Source organism: Corvus moneduloides, chromosome 23, assembly GCF_009650955.1.
Source record: "Corvus moneduloides isolate bCorMon1 chromosome 23, bCorMon1.pri, whole genome shotgun sequence".
NCBI classification, from domain to species: domain Eukaryota; kingdom Metazoa; phylum Chordata; class Aves; order Passeriformes; family Corvidae; genus Corvus; species Corvus moneduloides.
The window spans coordinates 6,965,736-6,992,640 of record NC_045498.1 but is presented as its reverse complement, the minus strand read 5'-3'; the positions used below and the strand labels follow the sequence as shown (position 1 = coordinate 6,992,640).

Below are 26,905 nucleotides of genomic sequence, written 5' to 3'. Positions count from 1 at the left end.
GCAGAGTTCGAAGGGTGCGCGGGGTGTGCTGTGCACAGGCGGGGGCGGTCACACGGTGCGGGCAGGTGTGTACGGGGTGTACAGGGTGCGCAGGTGTGCGGGGTGTGTACAGCGTGTGCAAGTGTGTGCAGCCGTGCACAGGTGTGTGCGGGCATACAGGTGTGCGCAGGGGGTACCGTGTGTACAGTCCGTGCAGCCCCGGGTTTCCCACGGCCGGTGGGGGGGTGTGTGTGCGATGGGGGGCGATGGGGGTGAAGCACCTCGTGAGAGACCCCCCACACCCCCGGGCCGGGCCTGCCGGGGCGGGGCCGGGCGGGGCGGGATAAGGCGGGGCCGCCCCCGCCGCCGCCGGGGCCGCCTCCCGCGGGCGCGCATCTGCTCCGCTCCGCTCTCCCGGGAGATCCGTGGACACACCTCTCGCTGGGACCGTGCCGAGCCTGGCCGAGCCGAGCCGGGCCGGGCCATGGCCCCGCCGGGTCCCAGGGCGCTGCGCTGCGCGCTCCTGTGCGCGCTGCTCTGCGCGCAGGGACCCGCTCCCACCCGCGCAGGTACGGCCGGGGGGGGCGGGGGGGAACTCGGGGCTTTGCAGCTTTGGGGCAGCTGAACTTTTTTCGGGGGGGATTGGTTTTTTCCAGGGGTTCCCCTCGCCCCCACGGGACTCCGTCCCCCGGCCTTGGTTTGGAGGAGAGGAACCCCTGCTCCTGCTCCCAGCCGTGCTCCGTGGGGCTGGGACCCCCAAGGGCCAGGGGGATGCGCTGGGCTGCAGCGGGATAAGCGGCGTGTAGGGTCCAAGCTCCTCCCCAAAAAGTGTGGGGGTCTCGTGGGCCGTGGTGGGGAGAGGGGAACGGAGCCGTCACCTCCTTCCTGAGGTGCTGCAACTCCGGGCATTAATTATGCAAACCCCAGGCTTCCTTCTGCTCCCCCTCTCCCATCCCCCTGCTGCTGCCGGGAGACATTTCCACCCTGACTTATCCCAGCGGGACCCACGCGTGTTCCCAGAGCACCCCTGGGAATGGGGCTGCCCTCAGCCGGCCCCGCTGCCCCCCTTTATTCCCTCTCCTTCCCCACACCTGACGGCAGGAGCGGGAGTTGACAACGTTGGGCTCAAACGTCTGTTCCTGCGCCTGCCACGATAAAAATAAATTATAAACCTGCCTAAACCCTTGCGAACAAAGTCCTACTTTCCCATTGGCTCCCGGCAGGTCTCCAAATGCTGGAAGGGGGGACCCAGCGGCGTGCCCACCTCCTCCCTCCGTAGCCATGGCAATGGGCCCGCAGCATCTCTGCTTCCTGCCTTGCGCCACCGGTTGCCCCCTTGGCTTTTCCTGGGAAAGAAGGAAAGGGGCTGTTCTATCAGCCGCGCACGGTTTTTAGGGAACCCTGAAAGCTGGGGGGCTACAACTGCTCGCTCCAAAGGGAGGTGCTGTGGTGGGAAGCGCTGCCGGCAGGGATGCCTTGTGCTTGTTCCGTCCCCTGGGGAGCCAACCCGGGGAAATGCCCAACACCCTCCTGCGAGCCCTGGGGGGAGGGTTCGCCCCTGAGAGCCTGGAAACACATCCAGGGTGGGGAATGGCTCCCGGCTCTTTCCCGGGACGGTGCAAACGCGGGCGTGGGACGCAGCGAGGTGCAGGCAGGGCCCGGCCGCAGCCCGTCGCAGCCTCCCTCGCCGACAGCCAGCGCTGTAAATTAATGATGAGCGTGTGTGGGGGAAGAGCAGCTCCGCAAACACCCGCGTGACTCACCGCCTCCCCGGGCCGGCGGCAACGGGGGTCCCGCGGGGTGCCCGGGGGGCAGAGGGGCGACACTGCTCGGGTAACCCTGACCAGGCTGGTGCTGCCGCCTCATCTCATTTCCAATGAGATCTCCACCAAAAGATCTCTGGAGAGAGCTGGCGATGCTACAAACCCCATATCGGGACGGGGCTGTGGGGTTTGGGGCTATGGGGTGTGCCTTCATCCCTCCTGCTGCACTATCAGAGTGGAGCTGGGGGTCCAGCCCTCCCCCACTGCCGGAGGGATGGGTGCTGGCCCTGCCCTCACCCCTTTTCCCTGGCCTTGGCAGGAGGGTGTGGCGAGCTGAGGTCCTGCGAGATGTGTACAGCCAGCAGCCATCCCCACAACGGCACCGACTGCATCTGGGTGGGCTGCAGGACCCCCGAGGAGCCAGGTGAGTGCTCGGCTGGGTGAGCACAGAGAGGGGCTCCCATCAGCCCTCCCCAGCCCCTGTCGCTGGACCGGGCCACGCTGGGACGGTGTCGGCACTCAGCGCCCTTGGATGGCTGGTCCCAGCTGCTTTCATGGCCAGGGTCCATCTCAGCTGTTCACAAAGCCCCTCCCTGGGCCCCCACCCACAGACTCTCAGGTGGATGCCCACCCCTCAACGAAGCCTCCTCATCCCAAACCCTCAGGTACCCAGGGATGCCTGGGCCCGAACACCACTGGCTGTGCTGGTTTGGGATCCTTGGGGAAACGGTGCCCCCTCTTCCCACAGGAACAGGGAGCTGCGTGCAGAGAGGGTCAGCGGTGCGGGAGACCTGTGCACTCTACAACACCAGCGCCCTGTGCCGAGGTAACCCCAGACCCCCAAACCCCCCCAGACCCTCTGACCTTCGGGACAGAGGTGCTGGTGCAGGTACCAGGGCCATGGGGATGAAATCCCACCACCAGGACAGGGACCTGGGGTGCAGGGGTGTGCGGCAATGTCCCCTGTTGCCCCTTTTACCCCCTTGCCTCTGTCCCTGCCTTCTCCAGCACTGAAGTCCCACACGGAAGAGCCTCCATGGTCCCACAGCAAGGAGCCAGTGACACACTCCACAAGTGAGTGGGTCTGGGGAGGGGTGGGAGGCGGTGGGATGGGGGTCCTGGATGCCCCCGGGATCGGGGACATGTCCCAACAAGGCACTTCCCTCCATATTTCACATCCCTTTGGGAGGGATGAGCAGAGCTGCCCTCAGGGCTGGATCAATGGATGTGCCCCCTGCCCTGGGTCACAGCTCTCTGTCCCTGTCACCTCTCTCTGGCCTGGGCAATGCCCAGGTAGGGCTAGGGGACTCACAACACTCAGCAGCCCTCCAGGAACAAGCCCTGATTCCATCGTTGCTGGGAATTGCCACCTCCAGCCTGGCTGGGAGTGGAGAAGGAGCCTCTTCCAGGAGCGGGAACTGGAGAGTGCTGGGCTCATTACAGCGGGTAACCAGAGCCTGGAGCCTGCTGAATTATTGATCCCACTGGGATCTGTTTGCCACTGGCTCCTTTCCTGCAGCTCCAGCTGCTCTGGCATGGGAAGGGGCTGAGCCCATCCCAGCATCCACATATTTGTGGGAACATCCCAGCCCAAGCTGGGAGCTACCAGTCCTCCCTGTGCAGCCACTGGGATCCACACGGACTCCAAATCCCCCCTTACTGGTGGACGCATCTGTACCCAGGGATGCCAACACACCCATAACTCCCCAAACCTCCTGTTTCCCTGGCCACCAGGGACCACCACCACCAGTGCCCCGCTGACAGGCAGCCCCGACTTCCACCCGCCCGGCTTCGACACGGCGAGTTTCATCGGGGGCATCGTGCTGGTGCTGTGCGTCCAGGCCGTCGCCTTCTTCGTCATCAAGTTCATCAAGTCAAAGGACAGCGCCTACCAAACGCTGTAAGGGCCCCATGCTCCCACCGGAACCGGGATGGAGGGGGGGACCCGGGCCAAGCCCACCCTAAAGTCAAGACTGGGGTCACCCTGGGGTGTGTCCTGTCTCCGCTGTGTTGTGTCCCGTGGCTCTTTGTGCCGGTCCGCCCTCACCCTGCAGGGGACGATTTGGGAGGTGGAGGGGTCCACGTCCTCCTCCCTGTCCCCTCACCGGTGCCTGGCTGTCCTGCCACCTCCCCTGTCTGTCAGTGTCTGGCTGGGTCCTGGCTCTGAGCGCGTGGGGAGCGGGAGGGCCCCAAATCTGTCCCTCAGAGCTGAGCCAAGGGTGCTCCATGCTGTCCCCGTGTCCCTGGGCTAGCTGTGTCTAACGTGGGGGGCCGTGCCCCATCTCTCTTTCCTTCCACGCTGCCAGAGAGGACAACCAGTAGGTTCTGGGTGCCGGCGGCAGGGGGAGGGGGTGTCCCCCCGCAGCCCCAGAGCTTCACCCTTCCTTCGCACCCCCCCCGGGCAGAGGGGAGGAGGACCCTCCCTCCTGGTTTGCATGACGGGTGTTTCCCAGCTGGTTTTGCCGTTTCCTGTGGGTTTCCTGTTAGGGATGGAAGGGAAGGGGTCCCCCCCGCCCCCTTTCCGGCACGGAGCCCCTCAGGGCTGCAGCCCCACACAGCCCCTTCTGCCACCTGGGCGAGGGGTCCCCAGTGCCCCCAGCCTCACAACAGCGGGGTGCAGCCCCCTCACCCTGAGCATCCTCAACAGCACGGGAACTGCGGGGCTCCCAGCCTGGCCACAGTTTGACCCCAGCTCGCACCCAGCAGCCCCCTTCCCACTCTCGGCACCCCCTGCCCCATCGCCTCCCCACAGCCTTGAGGCTCGTGGGGCTGGGGGGTGCCCTCCTCCCCTCGTGGATTCTTGGGTGCTTTTCCCTCCAGCATTTTGGCCAGAGCACCCAGCCCTGCCCTGACACCCCCCCAGTCCCCCGTGCCCGCCGAGGAGCGGAGCCAGGGCCCTGCTGTGTGCTTTTGCTGTGCCTCTGTGTGCTCTGGGGGCGGGCCTGGGGGCTTCCCTCTCCCCCACCCTCTTTCTGTGTGCTGTTTTGGGGAGGGGGCTGCGTGTCGTGTGCTGTGGGGTGACGCTTGTAGCTCGGGCTGCCCCCATTAAACTCTGGTGGTGGTGTCTGTGTTGTGTCCGGGGGGTTCCTGTGGCTGGGGAGGTGTATGGGATCCCCCCCTGCTGCAGGGGGAGTCCAGTGCAGTCCAACCCCTCCCCATGGTGTGGGTGGGCAGTGGGACACCACCTGCACCCCCCTCCCTGGGGGCTGCGAGGGGCTGGGACCCACAGGGTGAAGCCCCCAGGACCTTTCCTGCCACATCTCCTTTCTGTCCCATGCACCAGGATCTGAGGGCTCCGCGCCTCCAGGCTGGGGGGGGACGCTGTCCCCGCCCTCCCCAGGTGAAGAGGCCACTGCTGGTGTCCCCCTGCCCGCGGCCGGACTGTCCCCCCGCGCAGGCCCCCCACACCCGACTATGCAAAGCTGGGACACGGCCCCCAGGCCCGACCCCGTCCCTGTCCCCAGCGCAGGGCTGGGGATGCTCCGGGGTTTGCACCTCCGGCTGCTCCCAGGGGATGCAGGGGGGGCCCATCCAGCCCCGAATTCCACCTTGGGCCCCCCACCCTGTGCTTGCCAGATGCCATGGGGACCTGTGGCCATGGGTGGCAGTGGGGGGGCCCTTTGCTGGCCCCAGCCCCACACCGGGCAGAGCCCGAGCTGGAACGGGGGGGGACAGAAACCAATAAAGGATTTTCCTGTAATTCCTGGTGTCCGTGTCATTGTCACCCATCTCCTGTCACTCCGGAGCCCCAGCAGTGGGTGCTGTCCTGGGAGATTTCGGTTGCAAAAAAACCTTCGGGGATTTGGCTGCTCCTGCCCACAGGGTGATACTGGTGGGTGGCCCCAGTGACTCCAGTCCTCCCAGTGACCAGGGAAGGGGAACCAGTGTGGGTCTCCCAGTGTGACAGGGCAGCCCAGTGTGGGGTATCCCAGTAAGAAAAGGAGCATCCTCGTAGAGGAATGACCCCCCCACCCCACCCAGGGCTGTGACAGGGCCACTGGAGCCCCGTGGTTGCCACCCCAGGGGCTGGGAGGACAGTGATGGAGGGAACAGCCCCACACTGGAAGCAGTGGGATGCAGCAGCTCCAGCCCTGCAGCGGAGGGAGAAGTCAGGGTGTGGTGGCCAGGGCAACAAACAGCCACCAGATGTGCCCTCAGCAATAAAAAGCTGCCAGATGTGCCCTCTGGTGCCACTTCATTGCTGCTGGAAGGGGAGGGCACAGACCCCAGCCCGCACAGTGGTGTCTCCGTCCCTCAGGTCCCACAGTCCCGCTGGCACCAGCCGGTCCTTGGGGGGCTGGGGCTACGCCCGGGGGACCAGGTTGGTCCGCAGGGGCAGCAGCGCTTCCACCCAGCGCCCGGGCTGCTGCAGCAGCTGCTTCCACACCCCCTGCTCCTCCGCCGTCGAGTCCATCCAGCCCACGGGCAGCCCGTAGCTGCTCCCTGCAGAGAGAGCACCCCGTCACCCCCGAGCTGTGACACCGGGGACACCCAGGGCACACCCCGAGCAGCTGGGGGTCCCTCCTCCTCACCGGTGCCCAGGCTGAGCCGGATGCCGCCCAGCTGGCGCTTGGAGAAGGCTTCGTGGTGCCAGAGGGTGAACTCGGCACACGCCTCGGCCAAGTCCTTGGCCTGGAAGCCGTCGTACACCATGGTGTGGTTGAAGAGGGGGTTCAGGCTCCGCTTCACCACCCGTGTCTTCTGCCGGCTCGCCTTGCTGTCATCCGGCAGCACGTAGCTGGGGTGACACCGCGGTGAGGGGGGGCCCCCCAGCAGCCCCTCTGGGTGGCCCCGGGGTGTCACCCCCCCTTACCACTGCACGAAGGCATCCACAGTGCCGCTCTGCAGTGGGATGAGGCTCTGAGCATCCTTCACCCAGATGTGCAGCTCGCCCGTGGGTGGCATCCCCGCTCCTGCGGGCCAGAGGGGTCAGGGCCGCCCTGCATGCCAGACTCCCCCAGCTGCCCACAGGCCCCTCTCACCTTCCGAGCCGGCAGGGATGAACTTCAGTGCCAGGTTGAGGTTGCCGCGGCTGGCAAGGCCATCTGAGGGGATGGGCATCTGTGGGGCATGGGGACGTTATGGGGGCAGTGCATGAACAGGGGGCTGGGGAGGCAGGGAGCTCACCCGTGGCTGGAGACTGAACCACTCGGGGCGGGTGTTGGCCCAGTCCCAGGTGCCCAGCGCGACCTCCACCTCCCCCAGGAACAGGTTCCTGCCCAGGCTGTCATGGTGCCACACCGAGAGGTTCAGGGTCCGGCTCTGCAGGTCCCTCTTCTCCAGCTTGTACTGGTGGGGAGGGGACACAGGCTGAGATTATCCACCCCCAGCCACCCGATCTGAACCACGGGGACCCTCCAAATCCACCCCTAAGCATGGCTAGAGACCTTGAGGGTCTCGTTGAAGACGGGATCCAAGCTCCTCTTCCTCACCGCGGTCTTGCGCTTGCTGCGGTTGGACTTGTCCGGCAGCAGGTAGGTCTTGATGTACCTGGGGCCAAAGAACGAGGTGGCTGCAGTGGGGGCAGGGTGGGCATCCCCTGGGCAGTGCCACCGGGGGCTGGGGCACTCACGGGTCCGAGCGCTGCTTCTTGGCTTCGGCCAGCTCCCGGCAGCGCAGGACGTGCACCTGCAGCTCCTTCTTGGCCGGGTCGTAGCGCAGGGAGAACTGGACACAGCCCCGCACGGCCACCCTGCCCAGCTCCCCCTCGCTGTACAGGCTCATCAGGCTCCCGCTCAGCTGCAGGGGGTGACACAGTCAGGGTGGGGTGGGGAGGTGACACCAGGGGGGCTGGGGAGGTGCCCCCCACCCACTCCACCCCGGCCCAGTCACGCACCGTGGAGGAGCTGAGGCTGGACACGGAGGAGCTGGTGCTCAGCAGGCTCGGGAGGGTGTGGCCGTTCTGTGGGGACACCGGGGCTGGGGGGGTCTGGTCTCTCGGGGGGGTCTCTGGTCTCTGGAAATGCAAAGAGGGGTCAGCACCCCTCCTCGGGCCCCCAGCCCCACTGAGGGCACCCAGCTCCCAGCAGTGTCTGGTGCTTGGGGTACAGGCCGTGCTGTGCTGGCTTTGCTCAGTCTCCCCAGCCCCCAAAAACCCCATACAGCCCCCCCTCCAACCTTGTACAGACCCCCTCCAGCCCCCCAAACTCATACAGCTCCTCCAACCCACCCAATCCTAGAGAGCCCCTCAACCCCGTGGAGCCCCCTCAAGACCCTACAGCCCTATAAAGCCCCATACACCCCCCCTCCAACACCCCTTACAGCCCCCCAACCCCTACAGCCCCCCAGCCTCCCTCCCACCTGCCCAGCATCGTGGCTGCTGTGTGCGGAGCCCGGCTCCTCCTCATCCTCCTCTGTGCTGGATGAGCTGAAGGAGTTCCCACCTCCCGTGTCACCTGCAAGGACCAGGGGCGGGTGGGGGTCCCGACCCAGCAGGGGTGGGTAGGAAGGGGGGATCCCTCTTTTGGCCAGAGCAGCAGAATGGCCACAATGGGGGGCCAGGAGGAGGCTGGTGATCAGAGCTGGGGGGCTCCAGCCCCCCAAATCCCCACAGCACGGGCCCCCCATCCCCGTTACCTGGCTGCGCCGGGCTGTCCTGCTCCCTCACCGGGATGTCACCCTGCAGCAGGGGCTGTGACATCGGGGTCTCCTCCACAGCCGGCGCGGGGGGGCTGGGCTGTGAGGGACAGGGTGAGAACAGGGACCCTGGGCACCCCCTCCTCCCCCACCTGCTACCCCCAGCCCCCGTTCCCCTCTGCTCCTGGGGACAGGGTGAGGGATGACCCATGGGACAGCCCGTGGGACCTTTTGTGGGACATTTCCCATCACTCTGCAGGGTTCAGGATCACTCCAAGTGCAGCACAACCTTGGGGTGGTACTGGGGGTGCTGCAGGGTGATCCCCACCCATCACCAGGGTGTCAGACACTGCTCAACCTCACACCAGGGACCCACCTGGAGCTCAGGGGCCTCCTGCATCTCTGTGAGGGAGCTGTGGGAAGAGATCACCATTAGTTTGGTCTGGATGGTGGACAGCCAAACACCGGGACAGTGGGAGACACTGGGATAATGGACAGATGGACACTGGGATGGTGGGAGATGGTGCAAAACCAGACCCTGGAATGATGGGCAGGCACCGGCCCTGGCTGCACCATCCCCCTCGCCACGGGTGCTGCTCCCCTCCAGCCCCCTTGTGCCACCCCAGCGGGTACCAGTGAGATGCCACCAGCCCCGGGGCACCTGTGGGATGCCACCCTCTCCTCCCTCACCTCTCCTCCGTGTCCTGTGCACCATCCTCATCCTCCTTCTCCTCTGCCAGCGGCTCGTCAATGGCCTCCAGCTCGCCCAGGCTGGGGCCACGTTCCAGGTCCCCCGTTCCTGGGGACATCGGGGAGCTCAGCGGGCCAAGCCCTGGCCCCCATTTCCCTGTCCCCTCCACGCCCCATCCCTCGCCTACCCCGGGGCCGCCTCCTGCGGCGGATGGAGGCTCGGACGAGGTCGGAGCCCAGCGGGTGCCGGTGGCGCTGGGCCCGGGCGTCGCAGAACCAGTCCCCAGTGAGGCTCCGCAGCCGCGCCGGGTCTGACACCGACTTGCGGAGTTTGCTGGGGGCAGGAGGGTGACATTGGGACCCCTGTGCCACTGCCCCAGAGCCTTCCCAGTCCATGGAGCCGCCCCAACAGGGTCTGGGGGACACCAGCCACCCCCTCCCAGAGGGTTTGGGACCCTCGGTGCTGGTGTGACAAACCAGGGGCTTCACCCTGGCTGAGCTCAGTGGGTGACCCCATCGCAGGTGAAAAGGGGACCCTCAGCCGGGCTGCTCTGTCCCCAAGGGGTGATGGACCCCCAGCTGGCTGCTCCTGGAGGGTCCACGCTGTCCCTAACGGTGGCGCCGAGCAGGGACCCCCAGCCCACCTGATGCGTCCCTCCTCCCGCCGGCGGAGCTGCCAGTCCCGGCGCAGCACCTCGGCGATGCAGCTCCGCTCCTCCTCCGTCAGGAAGCTCAGGTCCAGCAGCGCCTCGGGCTCCAGCGCCATGGCGGGGTGCGGGGACAGCGCGGGGACACGGCGAGGGGCTGGCCCGGGCGGGGGCAGGGACACGGAGTGCTCAGCGTGCCGGGCGTGCACCAGCGATGCCAACATCTGGAGAGGCACCTCGGGGCCGCTGTGGAGGACCCCCCCCGCTCATCCTGCTGAAAGGACAAGGGGGAGGAGCTCAGCCCACACCCCCACTCTAAACACCCTAAACACCCCTGCCACCCCCACCGGCGACAAGCGAGGAGCGGGGCGATGCCGAGGGTGCCCAGAGAAGGGCACAGGCAGCCCGAGGGCGGGCTCGGGGCACTGCGGCGCTCCTCCGGCTGCCGGCTCCGTGCCAGGCCAGCCCTGCCCGCGGCCCGTGTTTGCCCAGCGTGTTTGCTCAGGACTGGCCCTGCCCCTGCCCGCTTTCCCAGGGATTCACCGGGTGCCAGCGCACAGGGACAGATGGCAGAAGGGGGCTTGGCTGCCCCCAGGATGGGCTGAGACCGAACCGGGCTGAGGCCGTTCTCAGATCATCACATCTCCCGGGGGGTTTTGCCCCATGCCCGGCGTTGCCTCACCACGGCCCTTCCTGTCCCCGCTGTTGGGAAAGCGCTGCCTGCTGTCACCGAGGGCAGGAAATTGCAGCAGCCGCGGGGCAGGATCAGCCTGGACCCCCCCGGGCATCTCCCGGGCACCCCCAGGCTCCTGAGCATCCACAGAGCCACGTCCTGGCACGGCTGGGGGGTCCCACCTCCACCAGTGGCCCTGTCCCCAGCCCCAAAGGTGACTCTGACCCCGCCCCATGGGTGGCCCTGTCCCAGCCTGTCCCCAGCCCCTCGGAGGGTCCCATCCCTGCCCCACAGGTGCCCCTGCCCCAGCGCCGGGGGGTGTCAGACACCCCCCAGGGTTGGGGACCCCAGCCCAGGACCTGAGCACGAGAAGGGCACCTTCTGCTGCCACCCCCAGCACAGCCCGCCCCAAACCAGCCCCAGGGAACCCCCCCATCGCACACAGAGGAACCCCAACACTGCCTGGCCCCCTCGGGCGAACCTGTGACACCCACCGGCCCCCTGCCCCCGACATCGGTCTGGGGGGGGGGGGGGCGGTCTCGGGGGACACGAACGGGCTCTCCCCGGGGCTGGGGGGGGTCTCGGGGGACACGAACCGGCTCTCACCGGGGCTGGGGTGATGCTGCCGCTGTCTCCCCGCCGCAGCCGCTCGTATCCTGTTTACTGCCGGCACACGGGGGGGTCCCCCCACCCCGGAACAGAGCCACCACCTAAAAATGTCACCTAGGCCTGAGCCAGGCGCTGCTGTGGTGCCCCGTTCCCCGTGGGGACCCCAAAACCGAACCGTGAAGAAGCACCACAGCCCCGCCAGTGCGCAATGGGGTGCTGGGCACCCGGCCCCCCACCCTGCACGGGGGACCAGTCAAACCAGTTAAACCTCCCCAGCAAGCCACAGCTGGGGGGTGCACGTCCCCCTTTTTTCATTGCAGGCAGCCCGACAAGACACGGGGGGTCCGGACGGCGTGAAGCACCCCCCACACCCCTCCCTAAAATGCACCCACGCCCAGCCCCTCCTGGGTGACCCCCACAGCCCCCCAGGACCGGCAGATCCCAGTGGCCTCCAGCACAGCCCAGGCTTACCGGACACCCGGGACGCCCTCGCCTCCTCCTAGCACCAGGGACCCCATTCGCGGGGGCCTCAGACCCCCGCCAGCCCCAGGTCTCTGTCACAGCGTGGGGACAAGAAAAATCACCCCTCAAACGCGTGACCCGGAGCCCCCAGCCCGCCCCTTCTCACCGGGCAGCAGAGCGGGGCGGGTGTGCAGCCCCCCAAGTGGGGCGAGAGGAGCCGGACCACACCCCCCCCGCGGTGCCGGTGCAGCCCCCCCGCAGTGGGCTCAGCCCCACGCCCCCCCTTACCTGTCCAGGTGAGGGGTCTCGGTGGCTCGTCGCTCTCCAGCACCCCACGGGACCCTCGAGGGTGCGCGGTGCCCCCGCTCCCCACCCCTGGCTCGGTGCTGTGCCCGGGGTGACTCAACCGCAGCCCTGCGAGCGCCTCCGCGCCCGGCGGCACGAAAGCAGGGACTGGAGCCAGCAGCACCCGCCGGACGGGACTGAACTGGGCTGAACTGGGCTGAACTGGGAGGCGTCAGGCGCCTGGGAAGGGGTGGCGCAGCGGGGATGCGCCCCGGGACAGGGGGACCCCAAGCGTGGTGGAGACTGGAAGCCAAGGGCGTGGGAAAGGGGATGGGTGGGAGATGTCCCACCCTGGTGTCACACGGTGGGGCTGGGGGCAGGATGTGGTTCTGGGGTTCTTTGGAGAGCGCCTGGGCTGCACTGGGGGAACTGGGGGGACTGGTGTGTGCTGGGCATGGGGGGAGCAGTGCCTCTGCCCCCCTGCAGCACCCTGAAGCCCCCACCCCAAAAGCCCAGTGTGGAGCAGCATCAGCTCCCTGGGGCTTTGCAGGACCCCCATCCCCAGGGTGTCCTCGGCTCCATGGCCCCCATCCCATAATGCATTCCCAGCCCACAGCTCCTTTCCCACGGGATGCCCCCAGCCCCCTCCTCACCCCATGGCTCCCCCCAGCCCCAGATTCCCTATCCCATGGATATGTCCAGCCCCACAACCCCCATCCTGCTGGGGACAATCCCATCCGGCTCTGAATGGCCGGGAGTCTTGACCCCCCAGGACCATCCTGGGTGCTCAGCCCCACGCAGGAGTGGGCCAGCAGTGCCAGGCAGGGATAAACCCTGGGCAAGAGCACCTCTCTCTGGCACAGCGGGACCTGTGCCTCAGTTTCCCTCGATGCCAGAGGGAGAGCAGCTGGCTGGGGGTGGGGGTCAGGCTCCCCCCAGCTTTAATGCGAGATGGCAGCACTTACCGAGCACAGGACTGCAAGAAAAGGGGATTATTTTTAGCCTGGTTTCTCAGGAAATGAGACTTCAGCAGTGGCTTCATGTGTCTGTGGGCCACCCTTCTCTTCCTCCCCTTGCAGGGCGCTCGCTGCTCAGCTCCGGTGGGGGGTCCCAAGGGAATGGGAGCCCGCAATGGGTGTCCTGGGAATGCAGCCAGGTCTCTGCAGGGTAACAATGATGTGAGGACAGTTGTGTCCCCACAGGGCTTCTTGTGGGCTGGGGTCACCCCGGGTGAGCACCAAGCCTTTTCTGAGCATCCTGCACCCTTTGTTCCTGCAACATCCAGAGTGAGGAACATTTATGGGACAGAGAAGGAAGCGGGGAGAAGTGGGACACAATCCTGCACTGTCCCACCCCATCCTTGGTGACCCAGAGGTGCAGCGAGTTTGCCGGGTCTCAGCCACAGCCGGCGCCTCGGGTGGTGGGGACGGAGGCTGCAGCGACCCAGTGACAGCGGGTGGCACCCAGGAACACCCTGGCCACCAGCACACCTGAGCCAGGTGCCGGGCCAGCCCTCGGGGATGGTTTTCCTTGCAGCCAGGCACAGAGCAGGTTCTGGCTCATTTCAGTGCCGCGTGGGCAGCCCCGAGCCAGCGCTGGCGAGGAGCGAGTCCCGGCCTGCTCCCAGCCCTCTGCCCCCTCCAGGACTCGTTCCTCAGGAGGTGCAGGCAAGTCTGGTTCTCCTGGAGGAAAACTGAGGCAGGAGCACGAGCTGGAGCACAGGCAGAGCCCCACCAGTGGATTTGGGGCCAGTGGGGAAGCCCTTGCACCACAGCACCCCAGCTTTTACACTGCTACATGTCCCCCCAAAGCCTTGTGGCCACCTGGCCCCATTCCTCTCCTGGGATCTCAGCTCCCCGTGCCCTCTGCCCTCCCAGAGCCTTTGATGTGACACTCGAGCGCTCCCTGGACAGACAGGAACGGTGCCAGATCCCCCAGGGACAGACCCCAGCTCCCACAGGGATGGACCCCATCTCTCATGGTGGCAGACTCCAACTCCCGGGGCCTGGGGGACCCTTTGTCTGCACTTTTAATTCTTTATTTCAAATCCCCACACCAGAGCAGGGACCTCGAGGCGTTTCCAGCTGTGGCTCAGGCTGGGAATGACATGCAAGGCCTGGCTGGGAGGTCAGTGCTGGGCCTTACACCCCCTTCCCCTCCCCTGCCTGGGAAACAACGGCGTGAGGGAGAGGAGGGATCCACAGCCTGGGAGGCACCGCAGCCCCCGGCAGCCTCCAAAGCTCCCAGTGTGCCCCAGTGCAACGGGATATTGCTGCTGGGGGAGCCCTTTGATGCACCCCCAACGGGGGTGACCCCTGGGACCCCTCCCCTCCGTCCAGCTGCAGCGAAGCGACCGCACTTCAAAGGCGGCTCCACGGCGCTGACATTCCCGGCTCCCCGTGGCGAGGGAGGTCGGGGACCCCCAGCCCTGCTCCCCACGGTGGTGCCCGGGGGGGTCGGTCACACTCGGCCACCCCAGGCGAGGACGGGGGTGGGGGGGAAGCAGCGGGGGTCACTGCGGGATGAGAGTTCAGGCCATGTGGCAGCTGGGATGGATCCTGACATTCCACTGCAGCATTCCTGGCTCCCGGCGCTGGGCTGGCCACGCTGAGAGCTTGGAGAGGAAAACGAGGGGAGCAGGGCTCGCACAGCAGCCTCACGCCCTGGGCAGGGAGCTGGGAGCATCCCGGGCATCCGAGCGGGGCTATCCGGGCACACCCGGACCGGCTGCTTCCCCACAATCCCCACATTCCATGACCTGAACCGCGCGGCTCAGCCCCCACACATCCCACGCCAGATTCCCTGCAGCTCCCGGGCTGGCAGGAAAATCCTGCCAGGCTTGGGAGGCGGGGAGGGACCCCTGTGGTCCCGGGGGCTTCGGCATCCTCACCTCACCTTCCAGCGACAGATGTGTGTGGGATAAAGCCCTCGGAGCCGCCTGCCGTCCCGCAGGAGCTGAGGCTGCTTGCCTGGAGGGGCTGAGCAGCAGGATCCAGGTGGTTTTCCATAAAATGGCTGCACCATGAAATCCCCCGGCCTCGGACACAACCTGATTTTAAGGCTGATGTACTTCCCCCTCATCCCCCCAGCTCCAGCCTCTGGATATCACATGGAACAGAAAATCAGTGGCTGCATCTGCAGGCAGCAAGCACAGCTTTCCTGGCTCCCAGTTCAGGCAGCAGATCCTGCTGGGAGAAGGGAAAATGAGTCTGGCTCTTTGCTTCCGGCAGCCCCAGGGCCAGGACAGGCGTCCCCTCCCCAGGGAAGGCAGAGGGCTCCGGGCTGGAGAGGGAAGGAGCTGGGAAAAGCAGTGCCTCCCGGAAAATAAGACACAGGAGAGACAAAAGGGGAGCTGTTCACAGCTGAAGCGAATCAACCTTGGAAAAAAGCATCTTCCACCCCCAGCATTAAATCCCACAAACTCTTCCTGCACTGCAGGGATGGGGATTCTCCTGACCCCCAAACCTCCTTCCCAGCAGCAGGGTTGTGAGTTTTCCCTGGAGCAGGGAAAAGGGCAAGTTCATAAAGCCAAAGGTGTGGGAGCTTCAGGATCAGACTCCTTCGGGCAGGAGAAGGGCTGGGGCTCAGTGGGACAGGGGAGATCCTGACCCCGACCCCGCTCTTGGCTGAGGGCTGGGAGGAGGGAAGAGATGCAGCACTTGGAGATATCCACAGAAATCAGTTTATTTCCCTGCCGTCGGGATTATGAAACCACAGAAGCAGAGTTTAAATATTTACAAAGAAATCCAGCGCCCCGCAGAGATGAAGGGAACAAAGCATGAGGGATGGGGGCTCGCCCTCACCATTCCAAACTCCGCTCTGGTAAAAAGCATCAGGACCAAACGAGAGGGAATTTTACAGTGGGGTTTTGGAAGTCCAGGGGCCCCCTGACACCCCCAAGTCTCAGCTTTGGCAATTCTTGTAGAGCTCGTGGATAAAACATGAACGGGATGGGCCGAGGGGCTCGAGGTTATTGCTGAGGGTGGATCCAGCCCTGGGGCCGGTCACTCCAAGGAATCACGCTGGAATCAACATGCGGGGACAGCACTCCCCTCTCCCATCCGGCTGGCTCGCCCTGGGCACGCTGGGCAGTGGCTCCTGGGCAGAGAACAGAGCTCAGAACACTCCGTCCTTTCATCCAGGTTCTCTCTGATCAGGATTTTGGCTTCCCCTGCAGCCCCAGACCCAGCAGCCTCCATCCCATGCTCTCTACGCGGGAAGGGAATGACTGTACAGAGCAGCCACTGGAACATTTCAGCTCCAGGTTGATGGGGAAGGCCAGGATGTGGTGACAGAGGGACAATAATGAGCAGGAGGCTTGAGGGGTGATTTAAAAGTGACCGAGGAAAAGGGGAAAACACAGAAATGAGCCCATGAGGAGGGTCCCATCCGCCCATAAGGCTGGAGGAGTCAGGGAAGTGGGAGAGGCACATGGGGAAGGGTCTGAAAACCAGCGACAAAGGCAGCAGCAGACATGGCAGGGACTCCAGAAAAGCTTTCCTGCTGGCCACAAGCACTCCTGGAAATGGATTCCTTGGAATCTGTCAGATACTGGAGTAATGAGCTTGTTTTTCAGGTGTGAGTGGCAAAGCTCTTCTCCCCCCTCTGCAGACAGCAGAGACCTACTCAGCTGCGCATAACCCTTCAGCCAGGCTTGGTTTTAAAACACCCCCTGGCTCAGAAATCAGCACCTGCAGGGCAGACCCAGCTGTAGAAGGGGTTCCAGGGCACATCCAAGCTCCCTTCCTGCCTGACACTCAGGAACAGCCCCCCTCGCACAGCCCATCCTGCCCAAGCTGTGCCCCTCACACCAACCCCTGCACAGCTCCTGTGCCCAGCTGTGCTCTCCAAAGCTCCCTAAACCATTCCTCAGTCACCACCCGGGACCAGCCAGGAGAAAGCCACTGCCCCACTTTGCTGCTGCAAAGCTCAGCCAGACAGGCAACTTCCAGTACCTTCTCTTTTCAGCTCCAAGCTCAGGTGCTGCTCCCACAGAGGTTTTCCAGCCCCAGCCGCCGCCTGAGACACGGAGCACAGGGATCAAAGGGACACCAGTGGCTTGTGAGGACTGCAGTGCCAGATTCAGCAATTCAGAGAGAAGCAGGGAAGTGGTATTTTCTCTGGCACAAGCTGAAAGGGATAGAGAGCTGCCTCCCAAGGCTGCAGCAGGCTCCTGGATGGGTGCACCCTGCCACGAGCTGTTCCCAAGCCAGCCCTTCGACTTTCCTGCCTTTCCAGGCTCAGCAGCAGGACCAGGGGAGTCGGCCCTGCCACAGAGCGTCCCTCAGGAGTGTCCCACCTCAACAGCCTCCTGCCACTGCCGGGGGGCCATCGCTGAGTGCTGGGGCACCCCATCCCCCTGGGAAGAACCCCACACTTCCACTTTGGAACATGTGCTACTGGAGAGATGTGGCACAGGGGAAACAGCAACTCCTACCTGGAGACCCAGGGAATTTGAGGAAGCGTCTGGTGAAGAGGAGGAAAGCAGGTGATCAGAGAGACCCTCCCGAGGTGTGTCTGCTTGTGCCACTGCAGGAGGCAGAGCTTGCCTTGAGGCTTTTCTTGGCACCGAAAGCAAAGGCACCCACCCCTCTCCTTTCCTGATCCCATTCCCACCTCCCCCGCTGCAGAAAGGGAGAGAGCAGAAGCTTCCAGACCCCTGACATTGGGAGACACCATCAACAGAACAGAAACAGGAGGAAAAGAAGCCAGCTCCAGGAGACGCAGATGAGCTGTTACGATGGAGTGGGGCTGCCACCTCCCCTGGAAAAGGGCTCCCAGAGTCCCATGCCTCTATCCCGCTGGATCAGTCACAGTTTCTTCCTTTGTGTGCTCAGGGATTGGGGGTTCAGGGCTGCCATCACCGCAGGTGCAGGGTGAGAACCACGGTCACAATCACCCCCAGGAAGAGGACAAAGGGCAGCCAGGTCTTCACAAATCCCCCTATGCTGCAGGAGGGAAAGGGGGAAAGGTTTAAATGTGAGAAGAGACAGAAGGATGGGAGAATAACTGGAGGAATCAGAGGGAGACAGATGCTTTTCTGACTGTTACCTACTGCTGGCACTGCCACACATCCCATCCTGGAGATTCAGTCTTAAAAACTGAGACTTGATCAGGACCACAACAAATATATCACAAACAACAGGCCTGGAGTCTCCTTCCAGCTTAAATTAAGCCAAAGACAAGCCCATTTCATACTTGCACAGACAAGAATGGTGACAAGAGACCACAAAAAATGAAACCCCATTACCACAGGGCTCATTATTCTGACTGCTGGTGGATTTAACCAAGATAGCAGGAGCTATCCTTGCCCAAAAGCAGGCAAAGAAGCTCTTCCTGAACAGGGAAGACTACCTAGAAGTGGAGCTTTATGCAGGGCAGACCTCACAGAATCTCCTCTTCAGGCACAAGGAGCTGAAATGGAGATTCAAAACCCTTTCCTTAAGGAGAGCTCGGGGTTTCCCTCTCCACTCCAGTTGGAAGCTCCACAGCAGCTGGAAATCAGACCAGCTTTTATGTAAACAAGATTCAAGAGAAGGGAGGGAAACCAGTAATCCTTGGAGAGAAGCCATCCTGTGACCTTATGTTCTGACCTAACCCAGCCAGAAGACAACACAGAGTGAGATTTGCTTTAGCCAGCATTTCCCAAATTCCAGGCACTCCAAATTAGCAGCCAGAAACAGTATTTTGGGAGCAGCATCTAGTGCAACCCAGCGAGCACTCCTGGTTCTCTTGCTGAGCACAGGCAGTTGACAGCACCACCCACCAGCAACACACCCACGGCTTGGGGGGACACTTCTCCCTTCTCCATGGGATAGGCAGATGCTTCAGAGGGCTCAGGAGAAGGAAAGAGCCCATTTTGCTGCCGAATTCAGGCTGTCCCTCAGCTCACCTGACATATTTCCCATAGAGGAGTGTGAAGAAGCACAGTTTCACCATGTTCCAGGAGGTGCTGTTATCGTATCTCATCAAGTTTAAGGCCAGAGCCACGTGGGAATGGCAGTTGTCGCAGCAGAGGTTGTGCTGGAACACAAAAAGGGATTAGAAATCCTGTCCCTGAGGTTCCCCAGTCCTGGTGGAGAGCCACAGGTCCCACTCCTGTGGCAAGGAGCCAAATCCTGGGGAGGGATCCCTTCAAACCCCTGCAGAGATACGGAATCAAAGCCCCTTGCTCCAACCTGGCCTTGAACACTCCCAGGGATGGGGTATCCAGAATGTCTCTGGGAACTCCCTGGAGCCTCTGGGGGAACACTCCCTCCCTCCCTCCCTCCCTCGCAGCCAGGACAGGAGCTGTACCATGCGGTGCTTGTACTCCTCGGATGCGTCGTGCACGGCCGTGTCCCAGGCGTTGGGACCAGTGGCATAGACTTTGCTGGGATCCAGTTTCCAGTACCTACAAGGATGAGAACAGCTCCCTTTGCACTGTTCTACTGCTGCACCTTCCCCACTGCCTGCTCCTCCCAGCAGGAAGATTGTGGAATCACAGCTGAGCTGGAAGGGACCCTACAAGGGTCATCAAGTCCAGCTTCTGGCCCTGCACAGGCTTAAAGGACTTGGATAAATCCAGTGCCTCTGAACTGCACAGAGCCCAGCTCTTGGAGACAAGAGAGGCAGCAGAAAGGCTGCTCAGCATCCTCAGCACCCCAGAGAGAGAAATCCCAGAGCTCAGGGGCACAGCCCTGAACTGCTCCCACATCCTGAAGGAACCTCCCGGACACTCCAAGCACAAACCTGACCTGAGAGACACAAACCCTGGCCCTTCTCCTGCCCACAGCACTGACAGGACGTGAGTGACACCAGCTCATCAGCACAGCCAGGCAGTGTTTACTCAAGAGCACTTGCTAACATCATCTTAGGATGGTTTAGCCTTTTCTTTTCCTTTTCTCTAACAAAGGCTCCACACAGCTCTGGTTATTAACACCACCACGTTGCTGTCATGATGCTAAAAAGATTTAATTTAATGTGGTTTCCTGGAAAGCAGAGACACAGCGGCCACCGAGGTGAATTAGGGCAGCTGAGCACCAGGAGAAGCAATGTCACAGCACGTCTGTCCCCAGGAACTGCAGGGCAGTTTAATACAAACAAGCAGCACTTACTTCACAGGTTTCCCAAATGCCATGTTGTCTTCCTACAAAAAAAAAGGAAAACTGTCTCAGCAGGATGAAACCCAGTGCAGTATTCAGGGCATGGATCGTGCTGGAGGTCTCACAGCTGGCTGGCTGAGTGATCCCACTGCCCCAGCCACCAGTCCCGGGTGTGCCTGGGTTTGGATTCCCGTTGTTTCCACACTCCTGATCTGGGCACGGGCACATTTATACTCCACACACAGTGACATCATCCACTTACAAGTGCCTTGTTCCCCTCCTTTTTTTTTTAAGTGTTAATATTTTGTTAACTCTCAGTTGTAAATGCCTCAGTCTATTAGGAGCATTAATTATCCCAAATTAAAACTCTCTTTACTTTCAGAATCCCCTGGATGCTTAGCAGCTTAAGAGGCCTGGCACACACCTGATGCTGAGCAGCTGAGGAAGCTGAAGGCACTTCTGCTACTCAGAATTAAGAGAATTTAAGTCCTAAACTCCTAATTTAGAGCCTGGAATACAAGATTTTTTTCCCCTTCTCCGCACCAAACCAGCCATTATTTATCACACCCCCAAATAAGCTCCAGCCCAAGGAGCAACAGCAACAATCCCAGCTCCTTAAAAACACCTAAAGCTGTTATTTGAGCCAGAGAAGGCAGGGCTGGCTCAGGAGTCACCAAGGCAGGGGAGAAGCAGAGGAAACAGGAATTCTGCTCGTGCTCCTGGGTCCAGGATCTACTCACGGAGACGAAGTAGGGCCCTGCGAAGTCCCGGATGATGCCGGTGGAGGTGCAGATCCCCATGTGGCCGATGATCGGGAACAGCCACCTGCCAAGGAACAGGGGGCATCAGCAGGGGGGCTCATCCCTGCTCCCACCGAGGGCCCACGGCGCAGGTAACCTGGGACACACAGCTGGGAGGGGGAAGTGTGGGAGCCAAAGCCAGGCAAAGGCTGGAAGAGACACAGAAAAATGGGGAAAACACCACGGGAACACTCCCAGCTCCGCTGGCAGGAGGGCTGGAAGAGAACACCACACCCCAAAGTGTCCTGCACACACCCCGGGCAGGGAAGGGCGAGCCCTCTCTCCCAGACAAACCCCTTTGTGCAGCCAAGCACAGAGATTAGATCCTGGAGGAACTGCCTTGGGATAAAACTGGACTTTCCACTCCAGCAACCAAAAACCAGGTCACCCTGCCCACCTTCCCACCACGCTGCAGCTTTCCAAAGCAACCTAGATTTAAGCTCTCCAGACACAAAACAGAGTTCCTGGCTCTAGGAAGAGCATTCCCTGCCCTAAATGAGCCCATTGTTTCACAGACCTTCTCCCTGATGGGTATTTACAGCCCCAGGGAGGAGCAGATCTACATCCAACCCCCTTCCATCATCAGACCTACATCCCAAGCCCTCTGCATTATCAAACCTACGTGCCAGCCTCCTTCCATCATTATCACATAGAAGGGAATACTCCAGGTCATGCTCCAGCCCTCTCCCACACTCTCCAGCCCTCTCCCATCCTCGGGTTTGCTGATCTCCCTCTGATTTCTCTCTCCTCTCTCCCTGAGTGGCTCTGGCAGCTCCCTTCAGCACTCCCAGCTCGGGTTAGGAATGTTAAAAAGCTCTGGAAAATCCTCCAGGAAAAGGCTGAGGTGAACATTTTAAACAATCAAGAAAGAAAAAAGATAAAAGAGATAAAAGAGGCGGCAAGAGGAGAAGTGCAGCCTCTCCCGGGCGAGGAGAGCTCCGGGCCGTTCCCGATCCTGGCACACCCCACACCACATCTTCTACGTGACTTCGAGCCCTGGCTCAGTAAACATCACCTGATGGGAACCCGAGGGGAAGAGGAAGGTGGAAAAACAAGCCTCGCTGTGCCCAGACAACCCCCACAGCCACAGCTTTCCACGTTCCCACGACCGGAGGAAAAGTCCCAAGTTCTCTCTGGAGCCTGCCCACACTTGGCTGCCGAGCCTGGGAAGGCAAATCCAGTCCCAACTCATGAAAAGAACGCACCGAGACTCCCCTCGGGGCACGGGGTGGTCTCAGATCGCAGCGCCCAAACCTTTGCTCCAAAAAAGCCTTCCCACGTTTCCCTGGATCCCTCCACTCCCGCTCCTGCAGGGACAAGCCCGTTCAGCGCAGAGCCTTCCCCGCACTCGCCTCGGCTGCAAGAACGAGCCCCTCCCTCCCTGGGACAGGGTCCCGCGGCAGCCGAGCACCCCGGGAAGGACAGGAGGAGCCGAGAAGGGCAAGGAGGAGCCCGGGAAGGGGAGAGGGGCTGGAAATGGCGAGGGGGCCCCAAGAAAAGCGAGGTGGGGGGACTCAGGAGGGGCAACGATAATCCGGGAAGGACGAGGTGGGGGCCTAAGCGAAACGAGAGGGGCCGGGAAGGGCGAGAAGGGATCCGGGGAGGGGCTCCGGGAGAACCCGGGAAAAGAAAGGGGGGAAGCGGGGAGAGGGTCCCGACAGAGGCGGGGGAGGACCCGGGAGGGGCGAAAGGGGATCGAGAGAAGCGCGAGGGCTTCCGGGACAGGTGAGGGGAGGCCCCGGGAGAGGCGAGGGGGTCCCGTCCCGGGCCCGGCCCCCGCCGCGCCGCCCGCCCCCGGTGCGCCGCCGGCGCCTCGCTCACGTCAGGACGGGGATCGGGGTCCACACCACGCAGTGCGGGAAGCGGCCGCGCTCCGCGTCCGGCGCGGCGCCACCGCCGCCATTGAACTGCTTCATCGCGGGCTCCGCCGCCGCCATGCCCGGGGCGCGCCCGCAGCGCGTCACTTCCGGCGGGCCGCGCGCGCTTCCGGCAGCGGGGAGCGCGGGGGGGAACCGGGAACGGGCCCGGACCGGGAACGGGCCCCGGACCGGGAACGGGCCCCGGACCGGGAACGGGCCCGAACCGGGAACGGGCCCGAACCGGGAATGGGCCCCGAACCGGGAACGGCCTGAACCCGGGAACGGGCCCGGACCGGGAACGGGCCCCGAACCGGGAACGGCCTGAACCCGGGAACGGGCCCCGGACCGGGAACGGGCCTGGACCGGGAGCGGGCCCGGACCGAGAACGGGCCCCGGACCGGGAACGGGCCCCGGACCGGGAACGGGCCCGAACCGGGAACGGGCCCCGAACGGGGAACTGCCTGAACCCGGGAACGGCCCCGAACCGGGAACGGCCTGAACCCGGGAACGGGCCTGGACCGGGAACGGGCCCGAACGGGGAACGGCCCGAACCGGGATCAGCAGCCCCTGTTACGGGCCTGGACCACCCCTACGGGAGCAGCACCCCGGGCCAGGGCCCCGGACAGCCCCTCCTGGCCGGTCCCTTCGCCCCTCGCCCCCCGTGTGCGGAGCCGCCACGGCCCCGCCGCTGTCCCCGAGGCCGGGAGCTGGAGGAGCCCCCGTAGAGCCCCTCAGGGAAGCGCAGGAGCAGAAATAACCATCCCACGGAGCCCCCCGGGACAGGAGAGGAACTGCCAGAGCAGCAACAGCATTTACAGATGGAGAACAGAGGGTTAGAAAAATAACAATCGCTTTATTAGGGAGTTAAATTCAAACTACGTGAGGAAGCTGGAGAAATGTGTTTATTCCAGATTTCCACCCAGCACAACACACTCGAAAGGCAGAGTGAGACCCACGGGAGCGGAGGGGGCACAGGGAGGTCAGGGCTGCCCCAGCCCAGCCCAGGATGGGGATGTTCTGCCCCAGGGGTGCAGGAGAACTGCCGCTGTCCACCTTCCAGCCTCTGCATTCTCCCACGTTTTCCTTGGAAGCTGCTCATTTCCTCCTCACACAGAGCCCGTAGCTGTTTCCCGTCGAGGCAGGGCACGGCCAAGGCTCTCCAGGACAGCCTGTGCTGTCACGCTGCTGGGCCAGGGGGGTTGGCATTAAACAGTCTTGGCCCCTTCCTGCACATGTGGCAACACAGAGCCAAGGTGGCCTTGGATTTGGGGATTAACAAACCCCCTTCCCAACACTCATCACAAACTTAACAGCTCCCACTTTTTACTGACGTTCCTCTTCTTCACCGAAGGCTTCTCCCTGCTTTGTATCCTGCTTTCCCGTCCCTGCCTTTCCCCTCCCTGCCTTTCCCCACTCGTTACGCTGACTCCAGCCGTGGACGTTCTCCGTTCCAGGACAGAGCAGCACTGACACACCAAGCTTTAGACTCCCGAGGCTTCCAGGAGAGAGCCCAGGAGATGGGTGACCTCTGCCCACATCAGAGGGGCCACTGTGGCAGCAGAAAATGTCCCTGAAGTCTCATGTCAAGGTGGCCTCTCCCCCCTCGAGCCACAGCAACTCTCCCCAAGCACTCAGCTGTCAACACAAGTAGCTCAGTAACACGCAACACGTTTTTTCACCTCTACCAAACCCTCAAGACTTTATCCAACATCTCACCTGATTTCCCAGCCTAGACCATGGTTTAGGAAAGCCTTTTCAAGAGGGAAGTATTTCCAAGGCAGTGCCAGACTCTGTTCAGTGGTGCCCAGAGACAGGACGAGGAGCAGTGGCTGTAAACTCAAACACAAGAACATGAGGAAGAACTTCTTTCCATGAGAGTGGCAGAGCTCTGGAACAGCTGCCCAGGGAGTGTGTGGAATTTCCCTCTCTGGAAACATCCCAAACCCACCTGGAGGTGTTCCTGTGTCCCCTGCTCTGGGTGACCCTGCCTGGGCAGGGGGCTGGACTGGGTGACCTCCAGAGATACCTTCCAACCCTGAAATTCCATGATCCTGTGAAAGCTGCTCCAGGGGTGTTGGGACGGACCTAGAGCCCTCTGCCTGGAGCTCACATGGAGCTGCAGCAGGACCTGTCACTGTGCCAGGAGTTGAAAAACAGCCTCCAGTCACACTCCTTGGGGCCTGATGGAAAAGGAATTCACAAAATAGTCTCCAAAAGAGAGGAAGCTGAGGAAATCAATCACTCTTGAGAGCGAAGCCACGGCTGGTGCTTTGGTTTCTGATTTCTTCTTTTAGGACAAAGAGTAATGGGTTCAAACTGAAAGAGGGGAAATTTAGATTGGATAAGAAGAAGAAATCCTTCCCTGTGAGGATGGTGGGGCTCTGGCAGAGGGTGCCCAGAGAAGCTGTGGCTGCCCCATCCCTGGAAGTGTCCAAGGCCAGGTTGGATGGGGCTTGGAGCAACCTGGGGTAGTGGAAGGTGTCCCTGCCCATGGCAGGGGGTGGAATGAGATGAGCTTTAAGGTCCCTTCCAACCCTTAACATTCTGTGATTCCGTTTTGGCACTTGGGATGGAAGATGCACACAAAGGTTGTGTTTCAGTGAACACTTTTTGTTCAACGAAGAAAAAAGTCCTGGCATTGATTTGCTCCAGGCCAACATAAATATCAGAGATTGTGAAAAAGCCATGAATGAGGGCCAATGTTCACATCAGCTAATGTGGTCCTGGCACGTTTGTCGGATTAGGCAATGGATTTGCTCTTCCTGCTCATGGCTGGGAGGCTGCTAAGCAGGATATCACCAGGGACCAGCTCCTTGGCAAAGCCTCACAGCAGGGACAACACTGACAGCCTCAGCAGGACGTGTCCCCGCAGTGCCACCTCCCGCCTGGGCAAGGGGCAGTTCAGACACTTCCCTCCCTCGTAAACCAAGTGCAGGAAGGCAAGCCCAGCTGCTGGAGCTCGGGAAGAACACAGCTTTCCCCAGGCTGGATTTAAAAAAAAAATAATTAAAACCAAAATCAATAGAGCACTGGTTTGCTGTGCAGCTCTTTGTGTCTGTCAGGGAAGCACAAGGGCTCTCCAGCCCCGGCAGAGCACGGCTGAGCTGGAGCTGACAGCAGGGTCTTCCTGGTGACAACTGGAAAGCTGCTGCTGTTGTGCTGCTATTGATCTAAGCAGAATACAAAACACCTGAAGTCAGCAGGGAAAAATAGCTGCAGTTGGAAAAGGAACTGTGGGGGGGAGGACAGGGAGGGGAGAGCAGGTAAGAAGTTCTCCATGCATAAAATTAAAGGCCAGGGTTTTATTGCAGCTCTCTTGCCTGACTACAGCACTGGATCGATGTGCAGAGCAGGAATGGTGCCACCATTGTTTGTGCAAGCTCTCGTTTGAGGAGAAACAAAAGGGTTTGCCAGGAACTCGCCACCGATGGCTCCTCTTCCCCCCCTCAGGCAGAACATCCTCGGGACAACGGGGACATGTCCCTGCTCCCGGCAGGTGCCAGTGTCCTCCTCGGACCCTGGTGACCCAGAGCCTTCCCGAGGGGAGAGGATGGAGCACTGTGGGTTTGTCCCAGCACAGCCTGGAGCCCAGCCCGGCCGGGATTCGGGTACCTCCCGTTCCCAGGCTGGCTCAGGGCACAGCCTGGAAGCAGCAGGCGCCCAGCCAGCTCCTGTTCAGCAGCGCTTCCTTGGGAACCTTCCCTGTTGTGACAGCTCGAACATTAGAAGGACTGCCAGAACCAAAGCACTCCAGGAGGAGATCCCCTCCCCCTCCTGACATTGACAGCCGAGGCGGCAGCAGGAGCTGACTGGAAATGTCACCGAGGCTCGGGCTGATGGAGGACACCAGCCCCGTGTCCTTCCCCGGCCCCGCAGGGGAGGCTGGGCTGGGTTTGTGCTGTTCCCCTGCTCTGGTCTGTGCAGCCTGAGAGCCTCTCCCGGCTCAGTGCGAGCCAAAAACCTCCCTCGGGGCTCTGCTGGTGCCACTCACAGCCCCACGGGACGCGCCAGGCTCGGCCACCCTCCCCAAAAGTGGCCCTGAGCCACCTCGGCCCTCAGCTCCAGCCTTCGGGGCTTTTCTCTCTCCCTGTCACTGGGAAGCTGCATTTCCCCCCCCCCGCTCCCTCCCCAGCTGCCACAGCCGATCCACAGGGCAACTTCCATGGTTAAAGGAAAAGCCACCGGTTTCTCAGGGACAAGGGGCACCAGTGGAAGCGCTCCCAGAGCCAAGTGCTGGTCATGGTGATTTCTCAGCTGTGAAATCCAGGACAAGACCCAGCTCCTCTCCAGGCTAGCCCTAAAGGGGGTCCCCGTCCTTCTCCTCTCCTGCAGCAGCAAGGCCTGAAACAGCTACAAGGACTGAACTGCTCCTGGCACCCACAGCAGGCAGATTCCCGACACCCTGCTCCCATTTTGCTCAGACACAGGACCCATCTTGAGCCTGGTGCAGTTTTATTGCTGGCACTGCCAACAGTTCC

The 26,905-nt window shown here is 62.4% G+C and overlaps 3 protein-coding genes and 1 long non-coding RNA gene across 13 annotated transcripts; 1 reads left to right on the top strand and 3 right to left on the bottom strand.

The window, feature by feature from the left end:
* Nucleotides 1-220: 220 nt before the first annotated feature.
* On the top strand, nt 221-5,442 carry CD164L2 (CD164 molecule like 2). Of its 2 annotated transcripts, none has more exons than XM_032132155.1 (6): nt 221-548; nt 2,062-2,166; nt 2,491-2,568; nt 2,751-2,816; nt 3,477-3,642; nt 5,026-5,442. In XM_032132155.1, exons 1-6 carry the CDS (start codon nt 236-238, stop codon nt 5,030-5,032), a joined length of 735 nt encoding a protein of 244 aa, XP_031988046.1. In that variant the 5' UTR covers nt 221-235; the 3' UTR covers nt 5,033-5,442. The 2 variants fall into 2 exon arrangements, with proteins under 2 accessions (XP_031988046.1, XP_031988045.1); XM_032132154.1 differs by having other exon boundaries at nt 4,049-5,442.
* A 476-nt stretch (nt 5,443-5,918) lies between these two features.
* Nucleotides 5,919-14,891, bottom strand: SYTL1 (synaptotagmin like 1). 9 transcript variants are annotated; one of them, XM_032132143.1, is made up of 17 exons: nt 14,575-14,891; nt 12,650-12,844; nt 10,925-11,038; nt 9,653-9,901; nt 9,197-9,342; nt 9,009-9,117; nt 8,695-8,731; nt 8,319-8,418; nt 8,043-8,137; nt 7,579-7,698; nt 7,315-7,481; nt 7,130-7,232; nt 6,870-7,031; nt 6,725-6,803; nt 6,556-6,655; nt 6,275-6,480; nt 5,919-6,185 (listed from the first exon to the last, which is right to left on the bottom strand). In XM_032132143.1, the coding sequence occupies exons 1-17, from the start codon at nt 14,763-14,765 to the stop codon at nt 6,046-6,048; spliced, it is 2,313 nt and encodes a 770-aa protein (XP_031988034.1). In that variant the 5' UTR covers nt 14,766-14,891; the 3' UTR covers nt 5,919-6,045. The 9 variants fall into 9 exon arrangements, with proteins under 9 accessions (XP_031988034.1, XP_031988035.1, XP_031988040.1 ...); XM_032132144.1 differs by having other exon boundaries at nt 14,580-14,748; XM_032132149.1 differs by lacking the exons at nt 12,650-12,844; nt 14,575-14,891 and adding an exon at nt 11,688-12,190 and having other exon boundaries at nt 10,935-11,038.
* Nucleotides 14,892-15,350: 459 nt separating this feature from the next.
* On the bottom strand, nt 15,351-22,537 carry TMEM222 (transmembrane protein 222). Its single transcript, XM_032132156.1, has 6 exons — nt 22,390-22,537; nt 20,509-20,593; nt 19,781-19,812; nt 18,981-19,077; nt 18,577-18,707; nt 15,351-17,632 (listed from the first exon to the last, which is right to left on the bottom strand). Exons 1-6 carry the CDS (start codon nt 22,503-22,505, stop codon nt 17,545-17,547), a joined length of 549 nt encoding a protein of 182 aa, XP_031988047.1. The 5' UTR covers nt 22,506-22,537; the 3' UTR covers nt 15,351-17,544.
* A 723-nt stretch (nt 22,538-23,260) lies between these two features.
* LOC116455181 lies at nt 23,261-24,773 on the bottom strand. The gene is made up of 2 exons (XR_004244322.1): nt 24,144-24,773; nt 23,261-23,609 (listed from the first exon to the last, which is right to left on the bottom strand). It is a non-coding gene; the product is annotated as an uncharacterized LOC116455181 (long non-coding RNA).
* Nucleotides 24,774-26,905: the final 2,132 nt, after the last annotated feature.